At 34.4% G+C, this 24508-nt stretch overlaps 1 protein-coding gene and 2 non-coding genes across 3 annotated transcripts; 1 reads left to right on the plus strand and 2 right to left on the minus strand.

The window, feature by feature from the left end:
* Nucleotides 1-2703: 2703 nt before the first annotated feature.
* LOC121204095 (small nucleolar RNA R71) lies at nt 2704-2810 on the minus strand. Its single transcript, XR_005899023.1, has one exon. It is a non-coding gene; the product is annotated as a small nucleolar RNA R71 (small nucleolar RNA).
* Nucleotides 2811-8923: 6113 nt separating this feature from the next.
* Nucleotides 8924-9030, plus strand: LOC121204413 (small nucleolar RNA R71). The gene has a single exon (XR_005899338.1). It is a non-coding gene; the product is annotated as a small nucleolar RNA R71 (small nucleolar RNA).
* An 11834-nt stretch (nt 9031-20864) lies between these two features.
* Nucleotides 20865-24033, minus strand: LOC107953088 (AP2-like ethylene-responsive transcription factor PLT2). Its single transcript, XM_016888312.2, has 10 exons — nt 23782-24033; nt 23461-23693; nt 23002-23374; nt 22786-22868; nt 22658-22666; nt 22489-22577; nt 22230-22303; nt 22113-22163; nt 21948-22024; nt 20865-21857 (listed from the first exon to the last, which is right to left on the minus strand). Exons 2-10 carry the CDS (start codon nt 23606-23608, stop codon nt 21118-21120), a joined length of 1644 nt encoding a protein of 547 aa, XP_016743801.1. The 5' UTR covers nt 23609-23693; nt 23782-24033; the 3' UTR covers nt 20865-21117.
* Nucleotides 24034-24508: the final 475 nt, after the last annotated feature.

A 24508-nucleotide genomic window follows, 5' to 3' on the forward strand; every position in this document is an offset into this window, starting at 1 on the left:
TTTAGGTTTCCCAATACCTAGTTGTTTAAACATTTTATAGGGCGTGACATTTATACTTGCCCCTAAATCGGTTAAAGCATTATCGACATTTAAACTACCGATTAAACAAGGAATAGTAAAACTCCCCAGATCCTTTAACTTGTTGGGTAGTTTATTCTATAGAATTGCTGAGCAAATTGCATTTAATTCCACATATGACGAATCATCTAACTTCTGTTTGTTTGCTATAAGCTCCTTTAAAAATTTCACCGAACTGGGCATCTGCGAAAGAGCTTCAATAAACGGTAAGTTAATATGTAATTTTTTTAAGATGTTAAGAAGTTTACCGAATTATTCGTCTGTACGGTCTTTCTCTATCTCTTTAGGGTATGGCACACGATGTGTGTATTCTCTGCTTAGCTGTGTTTGTTTGTTCTGGCTTCTATCCACCTTATCTTTGCTTACCATAGTTTCTTGCCTTGGTTCTGGTGTGGACTCAACTAACCCTTCTTCATATTGAACCGTGATCACATGGAGCTACTCTCTTGGGTTAGTTTCCGTGTTGCTGAGAAAGCTACCTTCTGGTCTTTCTGAGATCAGCTTAGCAAGCTGACCTATTTGAGTCTCTAGACCTTGAATCGATGCCTGCTGATTTTTAAGTGCTATTTCGAGGTTTTGGTGATAAATTGTAATTTATACATATTTTTATCCTATTCTTAGCACATTTATGGATGATTTCTTCCTAGATTTAGTGAATTTGATGCTCATAATTCTTTAATTTCATGTTTTATACTTAGGTGACCATAAGAGAGCAAAAAGAGTGAGAAACGGGCAAAAAAGAAGAAAACGGGCCAACGTGGGAAATCAGCACGGCCTGGAGTTCCTTACACGGGTAGATCACACGCCCGTGCCTTTTTAATAGCCTTGAGCACGATCTTGAAGAAATCGCACACAGGTGTGTCACACGGGCGTGTCCCTGTCGAGCCCAAGTTTAGTTTTATTCGGAAAAGGCCACTCCTGAGGGCTTTTAGGCATTCTAAAGCCTATTTAAACACCTGAGGAGGCACTTAGAAGTGACACGGAGTAGGAGGAAAGGAATTACTCAAGGGAAGCAATTAATCCATCTCAGAAGCGGGATTCATCGTCAAGACTGAAGATCTCCCTTCAATTTCCATTCAAGGGTTTTGAGTTTCTTTATGTTTTGTATTCATTATTTTTCTGAGATGTTTTCCTTCATAATTATGAACTAAACCCCCTAAATACCTAAGGGGAATGAAACCTAAGATGAATCTTATTATTATTATCTGAATTGTATGGTAAATATTTGACTTGTTCTTAATTATGTGTTCTTAATTCTTGTCTTAATATTCCAGGATATTGATTCAAGTTAATGTGCTTATTCAGAGGAGCAAAAGTCCCTATCTAAGAGTAAATTTGTCATAATTAAGTGGATTTGATTGAACGCCTAGGGATAGGGTGACAAGATTTTGTCGGATTAGGGTGAAACCTAATAAGGGGATCCATAGATCGAGTTAATGCAACACTAGGGCGTTAATTAGAAAGAGATTTCAATTAATCAACCTAGGGTTAGACGTTATTAGTCTCGAGAGAGATAAGAATATAACTTATGGATTTCTACGAATCAAGTCAAATAAGTAAATCATCTGATTCAAAGTCAAATAACAAGTGAAGTCTAGGTGGATTTTTCCTTGGGTATTGTCTTAATCAATCGAGTTTTTCCAAAAGCTTTTTATCAATTTTCTCTCTGTGCACTCTTAGTTTAGTTAATTAGTTTAGATAAACAAATTTCTTAATTTTTAGGCTAGATAATAAAAGAAAGTAATTACTAGTACTCTTGGTTCCTTTGGGTTCTACAATCCAGTCTTGCTAAAGCTATACTACTGTTCGATAGGTACACTTGCCTTCATCGTGATAATAGTTAGTTTCAAGAACGATTAATTATAAATTTTTAAAACCTGTTGTGAATATCACGTATCAAGTTTTTTGGCGCCGTTACCGGGGAACTAAAATATTAGGAACACTCGATTTTATTACTTTAGCCATTTTACTTTATTTGCAATTTAAATTTTTATTTTATTTTCTAATTTCTTTTTTATTCGCTCCTGGCAGGTTTTTATAGTGTATGACTAGAAGAAACCCATTGGGACCATTACTATCTGATAATGAGATCGATCGCACAGTTCATAGAAACTGAAGAGAAATAAAGCAAAGCTTAAGATACACAAAGGGAGAGCAAGAGGACGATATTCACACCACAATCGAGGAGATGGCTGAAAATCAGGAAAATCCGCTACCTTCTGCGATTGCTGCTGATCCAGTAAATTAGAATCCTGCTCCGCGCACTATGTATGATTATGTTAAACCAAATTTAATAGGAATCGAGTCAAGTATAGTTAGATCTGCTATCGCTGCAAATAATTTTGAACTAAAACCTAGCACGATTCAAATGATACAACAATTTGTTTAGTTTGATGGTTTGCAGGATGAAGATCCAAACAATCACTTGGCAAATTTCTGGAGTTTTGTGACACATTTAAAATCAATGGCGTTTCTGACGATGCCATACGCCTTAGGTTGTTTCCCTTTTCGTTGAGGAACAAAGCAAAACAGTGGTTAAACTCTTTACTACGAGAGTCAATCACTACTTGGGAACAAATGACCGAAAAGTTTTTATTAAAATATTTTCCGCTGGCTAAAAAAGCTAAATTAAGGAATGATATCTCTTCTTTTGTGCAGATGGATCTAGAAACACTCTACGATGCATGGGAGAGATACAAGGATCTGTTGAGAACGTGCCCTCACCATGGGCTACCTCTCTGGCTACAGGTTCAAACTTTTCACAATGGCCTGAATCCTTCAACTAGACAGATGGTTGACGTAGCCGTGGGTGGGACTATTAATAATAAGACACCTGAGGATGCTTATGAATTTATAGAAGAGATGTCACTGGATAATTATCAGTGGCAAGTTATGAAGAAAAATCCAATGAAAGTAGCCGGTATTTTTAACGTCAATTCCTTCACCATGCTCTCTAATTAGTTAGAACTTTTGAATAGAAAAATTGACAGTTTTCTTGGTTCTTCATAGTTTCAGCCAATAATGCAATTCAATGCAAGTGGAGGAGAGACGAGCAATTCAGAATACCCACCTTATGGCCACATCATGGAAAACGAGCAATTAAATTATCTGGGTAATAATCCTCAACCTCAAAATAATCCTTATAGTAACACTTACAATGTAGGATAGATGAACCACCCAAATTTCTCATGGGGAGGCCAAGGGAATCAGAGACCACAACACTCTCCGGGTTTTCAACAACCACTTGTCCAGTAGGAAAAGAAGCTTAACCTTGAGGAAATGCTAACAAAGTTTATCTCGGTGTCGAAAACTTGCTTTCAAAATACTAAAATAGCACTTAAGAATCAACACCCGTCGATCCAAGGGCTCGAAACTCAGATAGGCCAAATCCCTAAATTGATTTCTAAACGACCACAAGGTAGCCTGCGTAGTAACACTGAATCTAACCCAAGGGAATAACTCAACACAATTACCATCCAAGACGAGGAAGGGTTAGTTGAACCTGAACTAGAATCGAGGCAATGAATTGTGGCAAGTAAAGGTAAATGCGAGGTAGGCCACAGTGAGCAGAAACTAGTAAGTAAAGAGTACAAACCACGAGTGTCATACCCCAATGCGACATGGAAAGACTGTACAGATGAACAATTTGGTAAATTCCTTAAACTATTAAAGAAATTACACATTAACTTGCCATTTATTGAAGCTCTTTCACAGATGCCAAACGCAGTCAAATTCTTAAAGGAGCTTTTAGCAAATAAACAGAAGTTGGATGAGGCGTCACATGTGGAGTTAAATACAGTTTGCTCGGCCATTCTACAGAACAAGCTTCCCAACAAATTGAAAAATCCAGGGAGTTTTACGATTCCTTGTTTAATTGGTAGTTTAAATGTTAAAAATGCTTTGGCTAATTTAGGGGCTAGTATTAATGTCATGCCCTACAAAATGTTTAAACAACTAAGTCTTGCGAAACGCAAACAAACTAGGATGAGTATTCAGTTAGCCGATAAAACTATCAGATTTCCTAGAGGCATCATTGAAGATGTACTTGTAAAAATTGATGAATTTATATTCCCAAACAATTTTATTGTTCTAGACATAGAAGAAGGTAGTGACGCACCTCTAATTCTAGGAAAGCCCTTTTTAGCAACTTCTAGAACCGTTATTAATGTTGGTATAGGTGAACTCACACTTCGTATGGGTGATGACTTAGTTACTCTTCAAGCTCGTAATCCTATTAATACTAACCATGTGGTGCAACCTTTTTTACAGGAAACACATTCGAAGAGCACACATGAGCCTTATTTAAGTAACAACAAAGAACCCATCTATGAAGAACGAAGGCTACAAATTGAGGAACTAGATGAATGGCGAACACATAAACCAATGACACACGATAAACCAAAACCACGCCATGACAAGCTCAATATTTCACCAAATCAACTTAAGATTTGAGACAAAGTACTACTAGATGCAACAGAACCTCGTATTGCAACTTCTGAACCTAACGGAGCAACCCTGCTTACAGTACTAAGCATTTTTCCATACGGTACAGTCGAGGTAATTCATCCCAAATTCAGCACTTTTAAGGTAAATAGTACTCGTTTAAAACCTTATTTTGATGAAATTGATAGCAAGGATGAGAAGTGTAAAGTCCTCGCACCACCATGATCATGCAAAAGAGAGATAAGTCGAGCTTAGACTCTAAATAAGCACTTCTCGGGAAGCAACTCGAGCACTAACGGTGTTAAATTCTTTAAATTTTAGTTTTTAACATTTAATTCACTAACTGAGTCACGAAACACAGGAATTCCAGAACCACATGGTCAGGCACACGGGCGTGTCGTGCAATACGGTCGTGTGAAAATAGAACAAAAATGTTTCCCCAACATGGGATTTGATAAGTTGCCACGGCAGTGCGACATGGCCGTGGGCAATCCTGCCAAATTACCACGGGCGTGCGACACGCCTGTGCCCACCGACCGTGGTCGAGCCTATTAAAATAACAAGGGCATGCGCCTGCATACACGGGCATGGGAGAAGCGAACGAAGAATGACACGGCCATGCCAAATGGTCGTGTGCACCAATGCACCCAATTTTGAAAACCACGAAACGCACGTGCTGAAATGAGGGCACACGAGCGCACCCCACAGCCATGTGCCCCAATTTCTTTATAAACACCTATTATTTATTTTTACATTTTTATTTTATTTTTATATTTATTTATATTTTGAAATTACTTTTTATTTCCCTTTAATACTATTTTTATTTTATCTTGGGATTTTATAATTTTTATTCGGCTATTTCTTTACGAGTAATTATGCTTCTTTATATTTCCTAAAAGAAGTTCCTGATTCTATTATAGTTATAAAGAGCTCCAAAGCTCACTATTACTTAGGAACCTAGAACTCCACTGGAAAAGGTTCTCCACGACTGCCATATCCTGCTCGACCAGCACGATAACCTCTTCACTGGACACTGTGGTTGTGGAACCCAACCTCGACCACCACCGAAGTATCCTCCTCCAATCTTATCATTACCTTGGCCGATTATTCTCCATAACTCCAATTTAAGGAGTCCATTCATCATTCAGGAAGTTTCACTTCTCTTCCTATCTTATGATCTTATATATATATCGTCGTAAATCTAACTTTGTACATTGAAGACAATGTACATCTTAAGTATGGGGGGTTATTTATTTCATTATAAAAAAAATCCTTGAATTTTGTCTTATCCTCAAATAATCTTCTCCTATCATTATTAGAATGAATTTTGATTAGTTTATGATTTTTATTGATATGTCTTGAATTAAAAATATAGGCATTTATGCATTGATTGTTTAAACTTTAAGGAATTAGAAAATCAAGAATGATAAGTTGATTTTTGAGTTTTAAAAATTTTTAAAGTTCAGGTATTTTCTTGAGTTGAAATTCACAGGTTCAACATCAAAAAGCCATACTTTTTTGTGAGATTTTGAGCCTTTAAAGCATATGTTATTTCTTTCATGCTCACTTTTATTGTTGCTTTTAGTGCGTCAATCTTGATTTTTTATTTTAGAACTTGCTTGATTATGCATGTCAAGACCACACCATTTGATTTGATATGACAAGATGATAAAGGCACTTAGGTTTAACCCACTCATTCCATAAAAGCCTACTTTCATAATTAACCCTTAGTGAACCCCTTTGAGCCTAACAAGCCATTCATTGATTTACCCTCAGTATTAACCCATAACCCATTATTGTTAAAATCCCCTAATTTGATCCCTATTTTTGTCGAGATTTGATTTGAATTAATTGCTTAGCTATGTTTTATTTTTGATAGATAGCCTATATTATATGACTTGTTCTTAAAAAATATATATATACAATACATACATATATATTAGTAGTAATTTGTCGTTTTTGAGCTTAAGTGTTAATTCGATATTCTGAGAAGAAGCTCACTTGTATTCAATTGATAATTAGTTATTTTTTTAGTAGGCAATTTTTCAATTCAATCTCGATTCTAACCTTTTTTTTCAGTTTGTAACCACACCCCCTAAACAAAGCCATGTTACAACCCTCTAAAGACCATTTTGATTGATGTATCATCTCAATATATAGTGGTGGAGATTTGATTTTCTTGCAAGCCTATGGTAATAAATTTTCATATTGACTAATGAGTGCTTCATTTATTTTCCTTAAACACCTTGAGTGATTTGAGTGAATCTTTAGTGAGGATGTTAAACTTTGTTATATTTTGAATCAAAGGTAATCACTTAGATGAGGGGAGACACCTATGTTTTCGTGATAAAATGCTCAACTTGGAATGTTTGAAACTTTGATGTTCTTCTAGTTGAATTCTCAATGTATGATTACTTATGGTTTATTTTGATATATTATTTATAGGGATTATAAATTGAGAAGAATTTATTTTGATTGTGAGTTGAGGATTTTGCTTGAGGACAAGCAAACGCTTAAGTGTGGGGGTATTTGATAAACCGTAATTTATACATATTTTTATCCCATGCTTAGCACATTTATGGTTGATTTCTCCTTAGATTTGGTGAATTTGATACTCCTAATTCTTTAATTTCATGTTTTATACTTAAGTGAGCATAGAAAGGCAAAAAGAGCGAGAAACAGACCAAAAACGGAGAAAATGGGCCAACGTGGGAAATCAGCATGGCCTGGAGTTCCTTACACGGGTAGATCACACTCCTGTGCCTATTTAACAGCCTTGAGCACGGTCTTGAAGAAATCGTACACGGGTGTGTCCCTGTTGAGCCCAAGTTTAGTTCTATTCGGAAAAAGCCACTCCTGAGGGCTTTTAGACATTCTAAAGCCTATTTAAACACCTGAGGAGGCACTTAGAAGTGACACGAAGTAGGAGGCAAGGAATTACTCAAGGGAAGCAATTGATCCATCTCAGAAGCGGGAGTCATTGTCAAGACTGAAGATCTCCCTTCAATTTCCATTCAGAGGTTTTGGGTTTTCTTTATGTTTTATATTCATTATTTTCTGAGATGTTTTCTTTCATAACTATGAACTAAACCCTCTAAATACCTAAGGGGAATGAACCTAAGACGAATCTTGTTATTATTATCTGAATTGTATGATAAATATTTGACTTGTTCTTAATTATATATTCTTAATTCTTGTCTTAATATTCCAGGGTATTGATTCAAGTTAATGTGCTTATTCAGAGGAGCAAAAGACCCTGTCTAAGAGTAAATTTGTCATAATTAAGCGGAGTTGATTGCACGCCTAGAGATAGGGTGACAAGATTTTGTCAGATTAGGGTGAAACCTAATAAGGGGATCCATAGATTGAGTTAATGCAACACTAGGGCGTTAATGAGAAAGAGATTTCATTTAATCAACCTAGGGTTAGATGTTATTAGTCTCGAGAGAGATAATAATATAACTTAGGGATTTCTACGGATCAAGTCAAATGAATAAATCGTCTGATTCAGAGTCAAATAACAAGTGAAGTCTAGGTGGATTTTTCCTTGGGTATTGTCTTAATCAATCGAGTTTTCCCAAAAGCTTTTCCCTAATTTTCTCTCTGTGCACTCTTAGTTTAGTTAATTAGTTTAGATAAACAAATCCCTTAATTTTTAGGCTAGATAATAAAAAGAAAGTAATAACTAGTACTCTTGGTTCCTTTGGGTTCGACAATCCAGTCTTGCTAAAGCTATATTACTGTTCAATAGGTACACTTGCCTTCATCGTGATAATAGTTAGTTTCAAGAACGATTAATTATAAATTTTTAAAACCTATCACGAATATCACGTATCACTTGGAAATGTTTTTCTGACACCGAGATGAATTTTGTTAACATCTCCTCGAGGTTCGGCTTCTTTTCCTGCTGTTAAGGTGGTTGAAAACCTAGAGGGGGTTGTGGTCTTTGATTGCCTTGACAACCCCAAGAGAAGTTGGGATGGTTCCTCCAACCTGCGTTGTAAGTGTTACTATAGGGGTTATTCTGAGGTCTAGAATTGTTACTCATATAGTTAACTTGTTCGTTTGTAATGCTCGGGTCATAGGCTAGGCATTCTGTATTATTCATTCCTCCTCCATTTGTACTGTATTGCATCACCAGATGTACTTGCGTCGAGACAAATAAGAGCTCTACTTGGTTTGATAACATGGTAACCACGACGAGATTGAAAACACCTGCTGTTTTATTAGGCTTTGTCCTCATGACTTGCCACTAATAATTATTCAGTAACATCTCTTCAATGAACTCATAAGCTTCCTCAGGTGTTTTATTATTTAAGGTTCCACCGGCGCTGCATCGACCATCTGTCTCGTTGAGGGGTTCAAGCCATTGTGGAAAGTTTGAACCTGTAGCCATAAAGGTAAGCCATGGTGAGGGCACATTCTCAATAAATCCTTGTATCTCTCCCATGCATCATATAGTGTTTCTAAATCCATCTGTACAAAAGAAGAGATATCAGTCCTCAATTTAGCCGTTTTAGCTGGCGGAAAATATTTGAGTAAAACTTTTTCAGTCATTTGCTCCCAAGTAGTGATTGATCCCGTGGAAACGAATTCAACCACTGTTTAGCCTTATTCATTAATGAAAAGGGAAATAACCGAAGGCAAATGGCATCATCAGAAATGCTATTTATTTTGAAAGTATCATAGAACTCTAAGAAGTTGGCCAAATGAGTATTTGGGTCTTCATCCTGCAAACCATCAAACTGAACAAACTGTTGAATCATTTGTATAGTGTTAGGTTTCAGTTCAAAATTATTTGCTGCAATTGTAGGTCTAACAATACTCGATTCAGCCCCCGTTAAATTAAGCTTAGCATAGTCATACATAGTACGAGGAGCAGGATTCTAATTCACTAGATTTGCAGCAACCACAGGAGGTAGCGAATTATTTTTATTTTCAGCCATCTCTTCAGTTGTAGTATGGATATAGTCCTCTCGCTCTTCCTCTATGTATTGTAGACTTCACCTTATTTCTCTTCGGTTTCTATGAGCTGTGCTCTCGATCTCACTATCAAAAAGCAAAGGTCCTGATGGGTTCCTCCTAGTCATAAATTAGAGACACCTGCCAGAAGCAATTAAAAAGAAATATTTAGAAAAGAAAAATTAAACTAAAAAGAAAAAGTAAATTGAAATAGAAGTAAAAATGGCTAAACTAATAAAAATCAAGCATTCCTAATATCTTAGTCCCCAGCAACGGCACTAAAAACTTGATGGTCGCTAAACTAACTAAAAATTAGACTAAGGCAAGCGCACCTATCGAACAGTAGTATAGTTATGGTAAGACCGAAAATATCGTATCCATAAGGACTAAAAGTACTAGTAATTACTATCTTTTTATTATCTAGCCTAAAAATTAAAGGAATGTTTTTAACTAAAACTAATTATCTAATTAACTAAGAACGCGACAGAAGTAAAAGTTGGAAAATACTTTTTGGAAAACCGATGGAGAAGATAATACCCAAGGAAGAATCCATCTAGACTTTACTATTTACTTCTGAATTAGACGATTTATTCACTTGACTTAATCCATAGAAATCCCTGATTTATGTTATTATCTCTCTCGAGACTAAAAAAAGCTGACTCTAGGTTGATTAACTGAAATTTCTTTCTAATTAAAACCCCTATTGTCGCATTAACTCAACCTATGGATTCCTTTATTAGATTTGACTCTAATTTGGCAGATTTATATCGTCCTATCTCTAGGATTGCATGCAACTCCGCTTAATTATAAAGGATCTACTCTTAAACAGGGACCTTTGCTCCACTAAATAAGCACATCAAAACTTGAATTAATATCCTAGAATATTAAAGCAAGAATTAGAACTCAAAATTAAGAATAAGAATAAGTATTTATCATATAATTCAAATAGTAATAAGATTCTTCCTAGGTTTCATCTCCCTTAGGTATTTAGGGAGTTTAGCTCATAATAATAGAAAACATCTCAAGATTGGGAAAACAACAAAACATAAAGAACCCAAAGAACTTCTAAGAAAATTGAATGGAGATCTTGCTTCCGAGCTGATTCTGATGGCTGTCCTTAAGTATTTTCCACCTTCTACTCTGTGTATCCCCTTTAATCCTCTTCTAGGGTGTTTATATAAACTTTGGAATGCTTCAAAACCCTTAAAATTATCCTTTTTCGAGTAGAATTAGACTTGGGCTCGATAGGGACACGGCTGTGTGGCACGCCGGTGTGATGGTGTTCAGGTCGTGTGTAATTCTAAGTTGGTTTTTAGTCGACATGGCCATGACATACTGGCGTTTGGTTTACTCGTGTGAAAATGCCTAGGCCGTGTGAAATACTGAGATAAGCCCATTTTGTCCGTTTTTGGCCCGTTGCTTGCTCTTTTCACCTTCCTATGCTCACCTGAGTATAAAAAATGAAATTAAAGGATTAGGAGCATCAAATTCACTAAATCTTATGATAAATTATCCAAAAATATGCCAAGCATGGGGTAAAAATATGTATATATTATGGTTTATCAATACTGTCCTAGACTTAACACGTGTTCACTGGTCAACTTGTTTGACTTCACATCATCTGCCTACGAACATACAGGAACATGGGAACTTGGCTTCCAAGCCCTCCCTGTGAGCCCTTAAAGTATCCACCTTGTAGAACCCCAGGCTCGATTACGAGTCGGCATTTCGGGTTATATTCAAGTTTTGTGTCGATAATGGGAAGTACCATAACAAGTTTAAATACAAAGATAGAAACGTGGATCTAATTCTAATTAATTATATCGATTTTTTAATAAGAAAAGTTGTTTAAGTAGAAGTGCATAACTCAAAGTAGATTGAGATATTCTATCATTTTCATTGTTTGACAACTAAAAGGCAATTGGAATAAAAGCTAGAGGAGTGTATAATACTGGAAAAGTAAGAGGCATGACATTTTGGACACCAAATATTAATATATTTTGGGACCCAACATGGGAAGAGGGTAAGAAAAACTTGGTGAGGATCCATTGGTTACAAGGAAGTATGCAGTCTCATTTGTGAGAGGAATATAAGGGGACTCTTTTGAAGGCAGTAAGCTTGGTGAAAAGCATTTCACAGCATATGATTTGGATAACTGAAAAGGAAATAATCGGTTCGTCTTGTATGCAAATCTAATTGTGCCTTTCAAAACTTTTGACCTAGTTTTTGGCAAATCATTGGTATTATTTGCAAGTCACCGCAAAGGATTTAGCAGATAAATATGAGCCAATGTGTGCAAAAAACAATCTCTTATCGGAAACAAGCCCAAGGAGAGTGGGGGGTTTCAATGGGTAAGACGATTGAATATGATTGATGGCAAATTCCTTTTCCTTTTAGAAACAACCATAATACAAAAAAAAAACTATTCAAAGGTTATTCCGGAAGATGATTCTCTTTGTTTGGTTAAAAAATTATTAATTCAGGTACATCATCGCAGATTGTGATGCTGTCTCAATCATATATGATAGAACAAGGATATGTTAAACAACTAGAGGACACTATCGCCGATATTCTTAAAGCCAGTAAGACTCCATTCTGCTCTGCTTATTTGATTGGCTTTTGCAATAAAAGAGTGCTTTTCAGTTAAAAACATTAAAGAACAATCATTATTTTAGAAACTTTTTCAACTTAAATTAAGTGTTTTTTTCACAGATGAAAAAGCAGAAATTTGCCACTTTTTCTCAGCCTAAAGTGCTTTTGGCCTGATATTACTTTTTTAACATTATTTTTTCTTCTTCCAAATAGTTGTCAGACCCATTTTTTCCTCTTTTCTCTTTTGCCTGAACCTTATTTTTCCTTTGGTTCTTTGTTCCTCTTCTCCACCAGTGGGTCTCTCTTTTCTTTTTCTTTTTTTTAGTGAAATACTTCTTCTTCTCTTTAATTATTCATTATGCTTTAGTTTTTAGTTATTTTTTTGATTGTTTGATTTTATGAAATAAAAAAAGTTCTTTCACATTTTTTTTCAACTTTTCTCTTTTGCTTGTACCTTTGGTTCTTAGATTTGACAAAGAAAATCCCAGGTTTGTGAGCTTATTACGTTTCTTTATTTCATTCTTTCATGTTTGATAGACTTCCTATTTAAGTATTATTGCAAGACTGTCCATTTTATAGTGAGAAGATAGGATTTTCTTACTCCTATTTGGTGCTAAATAATCAACTGGCACGTTCTTAAAATTCTTAGGTAACAACATTGGATAAATTCTAGGTCAATTTATCATAACATGGTTGTTGTCTCCTACAAACACGGAGCATTTAGGAGGAAACCATAAATAAATTATTGTAAATTAACAGTAGCAACGTTTTATGTTTTCGAAATGTTGTAGAATAGAGAAGCTTGGCAATCTGTTAAAAGATCAAAGAATTTTTGTCATATAAATGATGAGACTTCTATCCATGTTTAAAAAAAATTAGCAATTAATACCAAGACACCTTTCTTTAAATCTTGAGTTCACTAATTTCTAGCAGGAAATGTGGTCTGGTAAACGGAAGTTCACACCCTGTTCCTCCTATGCCATCCTTTCAGAAGGCAGGAAGACAAAAGACTGAAAAACCAGACCCTCGAGCCAATCCATTGTTTTCTCTTTTTGACCAAGTATCACCCAAGTTTAACAAAGAAATAAAAAAATAAAGTGAATATAGAAGGATTAGTATGTTTATGCATTCAGAGTGAAGTGAATATGCAAATAGTGTCCTTTTGTAGAATATCAATAAGCAATATTGAGTAAAAAATAGTCGTCTACTTCCTTATTATAGTTTAGCCCAAAATATTCATTTACTATTTAATCATAGTTTATCTTTTTTCAACAAGGAGATGATTGGAATATTTTCTCTTCTATATGTCAAATTGGTTCGATTGTATATGTTTTAGCATTAAACAGCCTCTCTATGTTTATTAGTATGCTTGTTTTGCCATTGAAGTTGCATGATTAAACTATTGGTTTAATGATTTATGATCTGGTTTGTAAGATCCATATAAGTTTCTAGATGTGGTAAATTAAGAGTAAATACCAAGTTATATAGAGAATATTTTTATCTTTAGTTGTGAGAAAAGGTTGATGCAACCATATAAGTAGTGAACATGATGTTAAAGATTATCAGCCTTATGGCATAGCATGCACTATACAATCCTAATAACTCAATCGGTTTCACTATTCAAAAGACATCAATAGTAGTATTATACTTTCTTTCCTTTTTTTTCTTTAGAAAAAACAAAGTTCAAGTTTATGTATTACAAAAATCTTAGCATTTTATTTTCTGCATAATTTTATACCCTAAAAGCTGAGATACTAAAGGTTATGCATATCATCTCTCACATTTCTTTACCTTATATTATATTTTTAAAATAACAATTGATAAAATATTGTTCATACTGACTTTTTAATTGTGTTTGATGCTATTATTAGTTGTGTTCTCTTTCTTGGTTATTATTCTGGTCTTGGAATATTGATTTTGATTGAGAAAAAAACTTAGGATCCTATCTTTATTTTGATACACATATAAAAAAATATACTTATGTGACATTTGATTTTCTTAATTACTTTATTGGCTGAAACAAATATGTTCGTATGCACAATAGATGAGTACTTTGGCAGTTGAAGTTAGTGGTGAAAAAGTCAAAGCAATGTGGGATAAGAGATTGACAAAAATATTTTGTGATATTTTTATTAAAGAGATAATGAAAGGCAATAGGCTTGGTACTCATTTCACAAAAGATGGATGGTTGAAAATAATGACCAACTTTGAGATAGAAACGGGCAAGGCTTATTCACAAAGACAACTTAAAAATAGGTGGCATGCCCTAAAAAGAGAATGGAAGGCTTAGAAGAAACTTAAAGGCAAAGATACTAGTCTAGGGTGGAATCTTAGAAAAAGAATCGTTGATACATCGGATGATTGATGGGAGAGTAGGCAAAAGGTACATTAATAATTCTAAGTATTTTTGTTTTTTTCTTATTAATGAGGTTATTGATAATTACTGTTATTGAACTATCATTTTATATGTAGGTTGTGCCTGGAGCTCAAAAATTTAAAACATTGGGCATTGATCTTGAATTCGAAGGGAAGTTGGACCAAATGTTCATAGGGATAGTTGCAACAAGTGATAAAGCATGGGCACCTTTTTCTGGTACACTCCATAGTGATTTTTTTGAGGATGTTAACAATGAAATACTTGAAGAGAATGAGGAAAAAATGTGAGAAATGATGTTCAAATTTCAAATGATGTTCACATTTCAAATTATGTTCACATTGATGGAAACAGTCAAAAAAGAAAAACACCTAAGATATCAAGTTCACATTTTAAAACTGGAAAGAAGAAATCCTCAAAGCAAATTGGAGGGGCTGCAAGATTGTCCAATCAAATAGAAAAATTATGCAATGTAGCTGACAATATGAGTCAAGCCATATCTAGTTTGACTCCTGTTATGGATCCATATGGTATTCCACAAGTAGTCAAAGTGCTTGATAGCTGTTAGAAGAAGTTCTAGAAGCTAGTCCGCTATACTTTTTCTCACTTAAATTATTGCTAAGGACAAGCGAATTATGCTTTCATCAATTAATCCCAAGATTAGAGTTTTGTGGCTTAAGATAGAAATGGAGGATAGTTGAAAATTTTTCGATCTTCTAGGGTTCAGAGATATCTACTATGTGACTAAACAACAATGCTAAACTAGTTTTATCAATAGTTATTTATGTTTGGTTTTTGGATATTGAATTTATGTTCTACTTATTTATGTGTAATCTAGTTTTATCAATGGATGTTTATGTTTGGTTTTTGGATATTGAATTTATATTCTACTTATTTATGTGTAATCTAGTTTTATCAATAGTTGTTTATGTTTGGTTTTTGGATATTGAATTTATGGTCTAATTATTTATGCTTAGAGCTAGTTTTATCAATAATTTTTTATGTTTGATTTTTGGATATTAAATTTGTAACATCCCGAAATAGGGCCTAGTCGAAACAGTGGTTTCGGGACCACAAATCCAACATCAAAATATTTATTTTATGATCATTATGAGGCCTAGAATATGAGAATATGCATGTGTTAAAGTTTCATGAAGGAATTCTTTAAGTAAGGTGTCAAATTGGACATTAGGGACCAAATTGAATAAATTGCAAAATGTGGGTTTTAGAAGCAATTTGTATAAAATTGCTTTAGAATATTAATTAGAAGGTCTTGAGGAGCAATTTGCCCAATTTCTAAGTTTTGGGGCAAAAATAGGCTTGTATATATGAAATTTTAAAAAAAGGGCTTAAGGGCATTTTGGTTATTTGGCAATTTAATGAAATAAAATGGGAAAAGAAGGCAAAAATCAGCCATTCTTCTTCCTTGTCCAGCTGAAATTCTAAAGTCACCATAGGTAGGGTTTTCAACATTTTCAAGTTCAATAGTAAGTGCTCCCTAATGGTGACTTTAGAAATTTAACCATGCATGAGTTACTTGTATTTTGATGGTTTATGGAGGATTATGGAAGTTAGATGTGTGTTAAACATTTTTTCCTAGGTGATTTTCATGAAAAACCCCTAAAAAGGACTTTTTTGCAAAAGGTGTAAAATATGAGGTAGAAATGTGAAATAATGGAAAAATGTGGGCTGCCATAAGAGGAAAGAACATTCGGCTAGGCTTGGGTAATGTAGAAATTGCTTGCATTCCATTATACGAGCCTAGGGACTAAATCGTAAAAATGTGAAAGGTTAGAGGCAAAACGGTCATTTGGATTGGGGGTGAAATATAGACTCAAAAAGTACAATGTGAGGTGTTAATGATTTATTTTTATTGTTATAGACCTCGAGGAACAAATTTCGAAGGTCGATCGAGGAAAACGAAAGGTTTCGGAATAATTGAAACACGATACCGAGACGAGTACTAGGTAAGTTCGAATAACTTAAAGTAAACTCATAGTATGCTTAATTGCATGATTTATGAATGTATGGTAATTGCATTTGATGATGGCATGAAAATCTATGAAATATATCCTTAATAATGACATGTTGATAAATGTCCCGGTTGAGGTTGAAAAGGAAATCTGATGGATAAACCATGCTTACATGACTTGAGATCCTGCATGTGTTGCAGAAAGGTTTAGCCTAGACGGGTAATCCATTGATCTCAAATATAAAAAGGATCTAGCCCGGAGGGGTGTTCCTTGAGTGATCGAGCCTCCCGAAGAATATGTGTGCATTGTGGATTTAGCCCGGACAGGTAATTTGATTAGGGTATGAATTTAGCCTGGATGGGTAATTCAGATTCGAGCTCATTAAGGGTGTTTTCCGCTATAAGGGATTTAGCTTGGACTGGTAATCTCGACTTCACCTTATGAGTTTACGATGCATGGGATTTAGCCTGGATTGGTAATCCCGCCGTAAGATGTGAGATTCGCGGTAGTGCATACTTGAAATGATCATTCTTATGACTTGACGGATAATGGATAATCCATCAAGATTTCCTAAAAACTCAACGGGATTAATATGATTTATATAAATGAAATGATGAATGATGAACTCATCTAAGACAAATAACATGGTGCATTTTATTGTGACTAACTTGTTGATTGCATAGGGAAACTATTTCATTCTTGTTGGTTTATTTGCTTAATATGGTTGTATGCTAATTAATCAGTAAGTTTACTTTCCAGTTATTCGGGCTTACTAAGCATGTAAATATTTACCCCTCTCATTTCCCTGTCTTACAGAGCTTAAGGACTCGTAAAGATTGGAAGACGATTGGAGAGTCAACATACTATCAACTAGTCCAACTTTGGTATATAGGCACTTTTATTTTGTTCAATGGCATGTATAGGGCTCTTGGTTTATTTTGTTAGATATGTCATTTGATTAGCCATAATGAAGACATGTAAAGATATACACATCTATTTATATATGGCCATGGGAATTGGCTCATTTTGAAGTAAGCTATGACCTACAAATCTATGCATGTTTATGTTTACATGGGATGGCTTGACAGTAATTGGCAATGAGTTATAAGAATGAGCCAATCTTAAATGTGTCAATGAGACATGGAAACCCTTAATACGAAAAGAGAATTAACCTAGCATGTATAAAACCGATGATATGAGATTTACATGCAATGAGGTTTATCAAGGTTATATGTAAGTGTAAAATTTGGCTTTATTATGTATTAAGATAACCTATAAGTGTGATTGGTTGATAGAGGGTGACCAAAGGCTTGGAAAATAGCTCTACAAGGTCCACACGGGTAGACATACGGGCGTGTGTCTAGGCTGTGTGTGGCACACGGATCACCCCCATGGGCGTGTGGTATGGTCGTGTGTTCCCTGCACCTAAAATTTTAAGTCAGTTTCAAGCACGGGCTAGGCACACGGGCGTGTGTCTTGGCTGTGTGCCCTTAAATGCATGCTGACGTCATAAACAGAGAGTTACACGGGCTGAGGACACGAGCGTGTCCTAAGCTACACGGGCGTGTGTGACCACACGGCCCCACCCACACAGGTGTGTGTCTTACTAAAGCAAGAAAATTTTTAAGTTGCCCAAAGTTTATTGAATGTTCTTGGATTTTGTCCCGAACCGCCCCAATGTATGTTTTAGGCCTCAAAGGCCTGTATAAGGAACGGTACGCATGTGTTTGAAAAGTTTTAATTTTGGGCGAAATTTGGTGACCTGGTTTTTTATGTTGGTGAAGGTTTAAGGCCGGCAATGCCTCGAACCCTGTCCCGGCATTGGATATGGATGAGGGGTGTTACAAAATTTATGTTCTACTTATTTATACTAAATTAGTTTTATCAATAGTTGTTTATATATGATTTTGGATATAAAATTTATTCAAAGGTGATGAGTACAGTTGAAAATTCCAGTGGTGATGAAAGTGATGATGAAAGGGAAAAGAAAGAGATTTTACAACGCATGGAATGTTTTAACCGGTTATTTGTTGTTGCATCTTCTTCCGTGCAATTATATTACGAGAAGTATATATTGAAGCAACCAGGCATGGATTTAAAACAGTCAGGTGAGACATGGATCTGAGAGATTCTTGACTGTCACGAATCACGTTGTATGATTAATTTTAGGATGTCTAAAATTGTATTCACAAGTTTGTTGAGAGTTTTGGAGACAAGATACAACTTGCAAACTTCAATTAACATATCTTCTAGTGAAATGTTGGGAATTTCTTTATACATCTTGGGCACCGGTGCTAAAGTCTCCCAATGTCGAGAAAGATTTCAAAGGTCTAGATAACAATAAGTTGATACTTTGTAATTGTGCTTGAGAAAGTTTCAAGGATGGCCATTGATCTAATTACACCCGAATATCCTTTTTTTAGCTCAATACCCGAACAAATACATAATGATTCTAGATATATGCCACATTTTAAGGTTAAAATTTAATTTTATATTATTATATTTTAATATTTTTGGTCGACTAAAAATATGCACGAGACTAATATGATTATTTGTTCAGGATTGCATAGGTGCAATTGATGGTACTCATATTGCCGCTATTCTTCCACCAAAAGAACAAATTCCCTATATTGGAATGTATCTCGACTCAAAATGTTATGGCAGTGTGTGATTTTAATGTGTTTCACTTTTATCATGGCTGGATGGGAAGGATCAGCACATGACACTAGAATATTTCTTGATGCAATTTGAGATCCAAAATACAAATTTTCGTACACACCAAATGGTTAAATATTTCATTTATTTATTTTTTTAAATAATAATGTGTCAAGTTCTTTAATTGATAATTTTTATAAAAAAAATTCTTGAATTAATTGTCTGTTATAGTATGACATGTAGGAAAATATTATCTTATTGATTCTAGATATCCACAAATGAAAGATTATCTTGGACCGTATAAAAATCAGCGATATCATTTACCAGACTTTCGTAGAGGTAGACCAATATTTGGTAGAGAAGAGATATTCAATCATTCACATTCATCATTACGTAGTGTGATAGAACGAACTATTGTGTTTTGAAAAAAAGAGAGAGCCATTTTAAGGGATATGCCAAGTTATAGTTTTGAAAAGCAAACGATGATCGTTGTTGCTACAATGACCATACACAATTTTATCCGAAAACATGTCGGTCGAAATGATGCAGATTTTATGGAAAACGAAGATATTAACAGGGCATATGAAAATATTAATTATTCAGAAAATACGCATGGTCAAGAAAGTGATGATGATGATGACGATGATGATGGTGATGATGACGGTGAATCAAATAATTCAAGTGGTTTTGAAATAAAATTAATAAGAGATGCTATAGCTTTTAGTTTAATGAATTCACTTGAAATTGTAAATGCTATTGTAAAATTTTTAGTATTTATATTTGGTATATAAATATTATCCCTTTTTGAAACTTTAATCCAAATATATTGAATATTTTAATTTGTTAGGTTTATGGTTTCTGTGTTATGTTAATATCTAATATGAGTTATATATTCAAATTACATTTTAAAATAAAATAATACAAATGTGTTAAAATTATTAATTAAAAATAAAAAAAATCATTTTTAAAATAATACAATTGTGTCAATATCTAATTACAAATATTTAATGATTATATTTAAATATTCTAATTAAATTTAATAATTAATTAATATTAATTACTTAGAATTATTTAAAATTAATATTATATATTAAAATATTAACAATAAGTTATAATAAATTATTTTTTATATTATTACTAAAATATCATAATATTAACTAATTTAAACATTATTTAAATGCATATTTGTTACTTTATAATATCATGTCTAACATAGATATTTTATTTCTCAAAAGCAATTTTTGGCAGCAATACTAAACACTTTTTAAAAGACTTTTCAAAAATATTGTCAAACTAGCTCTAAGTAGAGTAGGCATTACTTGTCCTACTTTACTTGTGATCCTAGTTTAGGAATTATAATTAATAAGATAATTTACCATTTTTAAATATTATTTTAATATTTTTTATCAAAATTTAAAATTTTTATAATGTTTATTGTATTTGTCATAAAATTTTATAGTTTTTTATTTAAAAATGATTTTTTTAATATTTTTCTGTTTTAAAATTTTTTTTTGAATTTTTTTATCTATTTTTTCTGAATTGCTTTAGAAGCATGTCTACATTAACCGTGTGTGTGAAGTTTAGTGCTAAATTTATTGAATCTTTTAGAATTAAAATTAAAATTATAATACCTATAAATATTGCAAGTTTACTTTAAATTAAAAAAATTTTAATAATCAAAATATCAAATGTTAATCACATTAATAATTAAATTAAAAAAATTAAAGTTAGAAGAGTTAAAATAAAAACTCATTTAAAAAAAATTAATTTTTAGATGCATTAAAATTTGATATTAAATATATTAATATTTCCGAATACAAAATTTGGGTCCCGCTTGAACCCATTAAAATCCAAATAAATTGGATTTGGGGTAAATTCTTCATAGGGAAATTAAAGCCCTAAAGCAATATAAAGAACATAAAACAAAATACAGAAACAAAATTTAAATCAAGATACCCTAACTCTTTTTTTTGGTTGCATTAAAAATTTAAGAGATATATTAGTAGAAACAGAAGCCATGAGTTGTGTCTTATAATTCCATCAGTCATTCCACATTGTGAAAACTCCGGGATTGGAGCCTGCAACTGAGTCCCCTGACCAGCCGCCATATCCCCCACCAGCCATGTCATAATCAACCTTCACAAGGGCTACATCTTCCGTAGATCCCACTGCATTTCCTGATGTTGCATTGGAAGCCAACCCAATTCCATTCCCCATATAACTCCCACTAGACCCGCCACTGTTATCCACAACAGATGCTGGTGAAGGACACCCCATGTTCATCAACCCATGAAGCAATGCCGGGTTGTTTTGGATGTAACTGTTGTAAAATTGAGTGTTCTGGCTGGACTGGTGCAAGTTATAAGACCCACCCGATTGCTGATGCAATTGCAGCTGCGTTTGAATGTAATTCTGGTGAAAAGATGCGTCTTGAGTGTATTGAGAATTGATGTCGTGGTTTTGTAATGTTAGAAAAGGTTGAGGTTGCTGCTCAAATGGGGCCTGCATCAGTGGGTATGACTGCAACCTGCTAGAGCTTGAACCAGAGCTTCCATATTGGAAACCTGAACCCAGAGCTATCATTTCTTCACGTTTCCTTGATGATTCAAGTGCTTGAGATTCCTTTAGCCTTTTAGCAGCTCCTCCTCCTATTGGCAATGTATTGCTCTCAAGAATGGCTTTCACATTATAACGACTCATGTCAAAGTTTGTGACTGCGTTTAGTCCTCTGAATTTAATTGCTGCAATGTCATATGCTTCAGCTGCTTCCTCTTCAGTACCTGTATTGATTAGTAACAAATCATTAGTGACTTACGTTAAGCGCCTAAGTTAATTTCATAAACAGCGTCGTTATTAATTAAATTACTTACTAAAAGTTCCTAGATAAAGATCTTTGTTTCCTGCAACTCTACCGATCCTCGCTTGCCATCTACCGTGCTGATGATGTCTGTATTACACACACATATATGTTAGATAGAGAAGAACCAATTGGGAAAGATATATGCACCATATTGCTTTTCATTTTGAAAGTCTACCTTGTTACTCCTCGGTACATGGATGCACCCCTTGAGAAACCGCTGCTCTTCCTGCAGATCGATTACATTAGAAATTATTAAAGATAATAGTTTAAATTACATCTCATATATATATACCTTCTAATGGCGGCCACAAATTCTTGTCTGGTCATGTGCTTCATTTCTTCCAGCTCTTTCTCATAATTACTAATCTAAAATAGACACACACTAAAAAAAATCACTATGAAAACTCGAGAAAACTTATATGTATTTGTTAGACTACACCGATGCCACTAAAATCTACACTTTGTGGGTTTTTGTTATGAAATGCCGTGAAAAATACTACAAGCAGATTTTGCTGTAAGGTGCAGTAGTATAAAACTTAGGATATATATACCGGGAAATTAGTAGTGGTGGATGTTCCCCAGTACTTGAGTGCAGCAAGATCATAAGCCCTAGCTGCTTTCTCTTCTTTGTCATACCCACCTGCTCAACATAGCATATTTCAAAACAGTTCTGAAGTAAAAAAAAAAATTGAAAAAAGAATTTGGAAGAACTGCACTCACCCAAGTAGACTGGAATAATGATGCAAACCAAGGTGACCATGGAGAAAAAAGTATAGAGAGAAATGTTAGGATGCTTATATTACATGTAGATGAAATAAAGGAAACCCTAAAGGAAGTCCAAACTCTACCTTGTCTTCCTTTCCTTGATTGCCCTTCTCTCCTGCAACTATTATCCCAAAGATGAGCTTCATATCTTCCAGTCCATCTATGCCTGCACTTGCCACATGAATCCATTTCAAAAGTTGAAAATTCATAAGTACACACTACTTTTCAAGATATTTTTATAAAAGGAGAGGGAAAAAAGAAACTATTAGTATTTGGTTGAAGCATTCATCCGTGCTGACCTTGTTACGCCACGGTATATGGAAGTTCTTTGGCCAAAAGTGTCCAAGGTTCTTCTAGGGGGAGCCTCCACAATATTAGTAGTAGTACTATTTTCACCGCTGGTTTCGCAGGCTGAGCCTTTGCCGCTACTACCCATGGATAATGTCAGTGACTGCAAAGTATTAGCATTTTCTTGGAAATCATAGTTGTTATTGGGTGCTGCTGCTACATCAGTGTTTTGCAGCGGCAGAAGAGAGTAGTCAGAATCACTAGGCTGATGAATTTCATTGAAGGCCACAAGATCCAAGGATGGACCTTCGGATTTGGAAACTCCAAGGAAATCTGCAACCTTTGGAACTTCACTTGTATAATGGGTGTTTATCAGGTTCCATTCTGAAAAAAGATGATAAAACAGTGAGGAATTAGATTGACGGAAAAAAAAACAAAAGAGCAAGAGATAGAAAGAAAGAAAGATGTACCTTGGTTTTGGAATGGATTCTCCATACTATCATTCACTAACCCTAGATTGAACTGTTGAGATTGAGAGGAGTGCAAATGCGTTGGCAAAGACGAATTCGTGGGAGAAAGAGGAAAAGAAAGCCAGTTGTTTGAATTCATGGAACCCATATCATATATCCTATGTATTATATAAATCAATCCAAAGGCAGAGACTGTCCTTTGCACAACTCCAACAAATCAAACAAAAAATCTTCTGCAAATGACAGATAACAAAGTGAAATGAACATCAAGACAACAACTTAGATAATGAAAGAAATAAATATCTATTATCAAAGGTTTACCCAAGTGAGTTTGAACTTGGCAACTGTCTCACTCTCTCTTTTCTTTCCTCAAGCTTTTATTCGGGCAAGGGATGCATACATATCTTAGGAGAATGAAAAGATGAGAGAAGAAAGGAGGCTAGAAGGAGAAGGAAATCTAGAGGAAGATCTCTCTCATATAATAAAGAGAGGAGGGCTTATTTGAAGTGGTTTGAATGTAGAACCAGCAGCTTTCCAAGACTTGAAAAACGAACCAGGTGATGATATTATAGTAATTGAATATATATTAGGGACAATAGAGGGAATAACATCAGGGATATGGGGCTTGTTAGTGATTAATTTCTTTATGTTTTTAAAATAAAAAAACTAAAGTAGAAAAAAGAAGGTTTGAGAAGTGAGATTTTTCGTCTTTGTAGCAAGACAAAACCACAACTCCAAGTGGAAAAATCCAATCTCCACCTCCCCCACCTCCACCAATTTTAAAACTCCTAATATTATTATATACATGACTAATTATATAAATATATATTTCTCTTTCTATGCCCCACTGGGTTTATTGGAACTCTCGGGTCCTCGTTCATAGCAATTCATGACTCCTCAAAGCCCAGCATTCCCACACTCTGCAAATCATCTCCTTAGTCTAACACGATTGACCACTCTACGTAAAGCTACCCCTCTCTCTCTTCTTAAAAAAAAAAAAAGAACAAGGGATTGGCTTTGAAATGTGGTTTTTCTTAATTTTCTCCAT

The sequence above is a fragment of the Gossypium hirsutum genome, chromosome A07 (assembly GCF_007990345.1).
Source record: "Gossypium hirsutum isolate 1008001.06 chromosome A07, Gossypium_hirsutum_v2.1, whole genome shotgun sequence".
Lineage (NCBI taxonomy): Eukaryota > Viridiplantae > Streptophyta > Magnoliopsida > Malvales > Malvaceae > Gossypium > Gossypium hirsutum.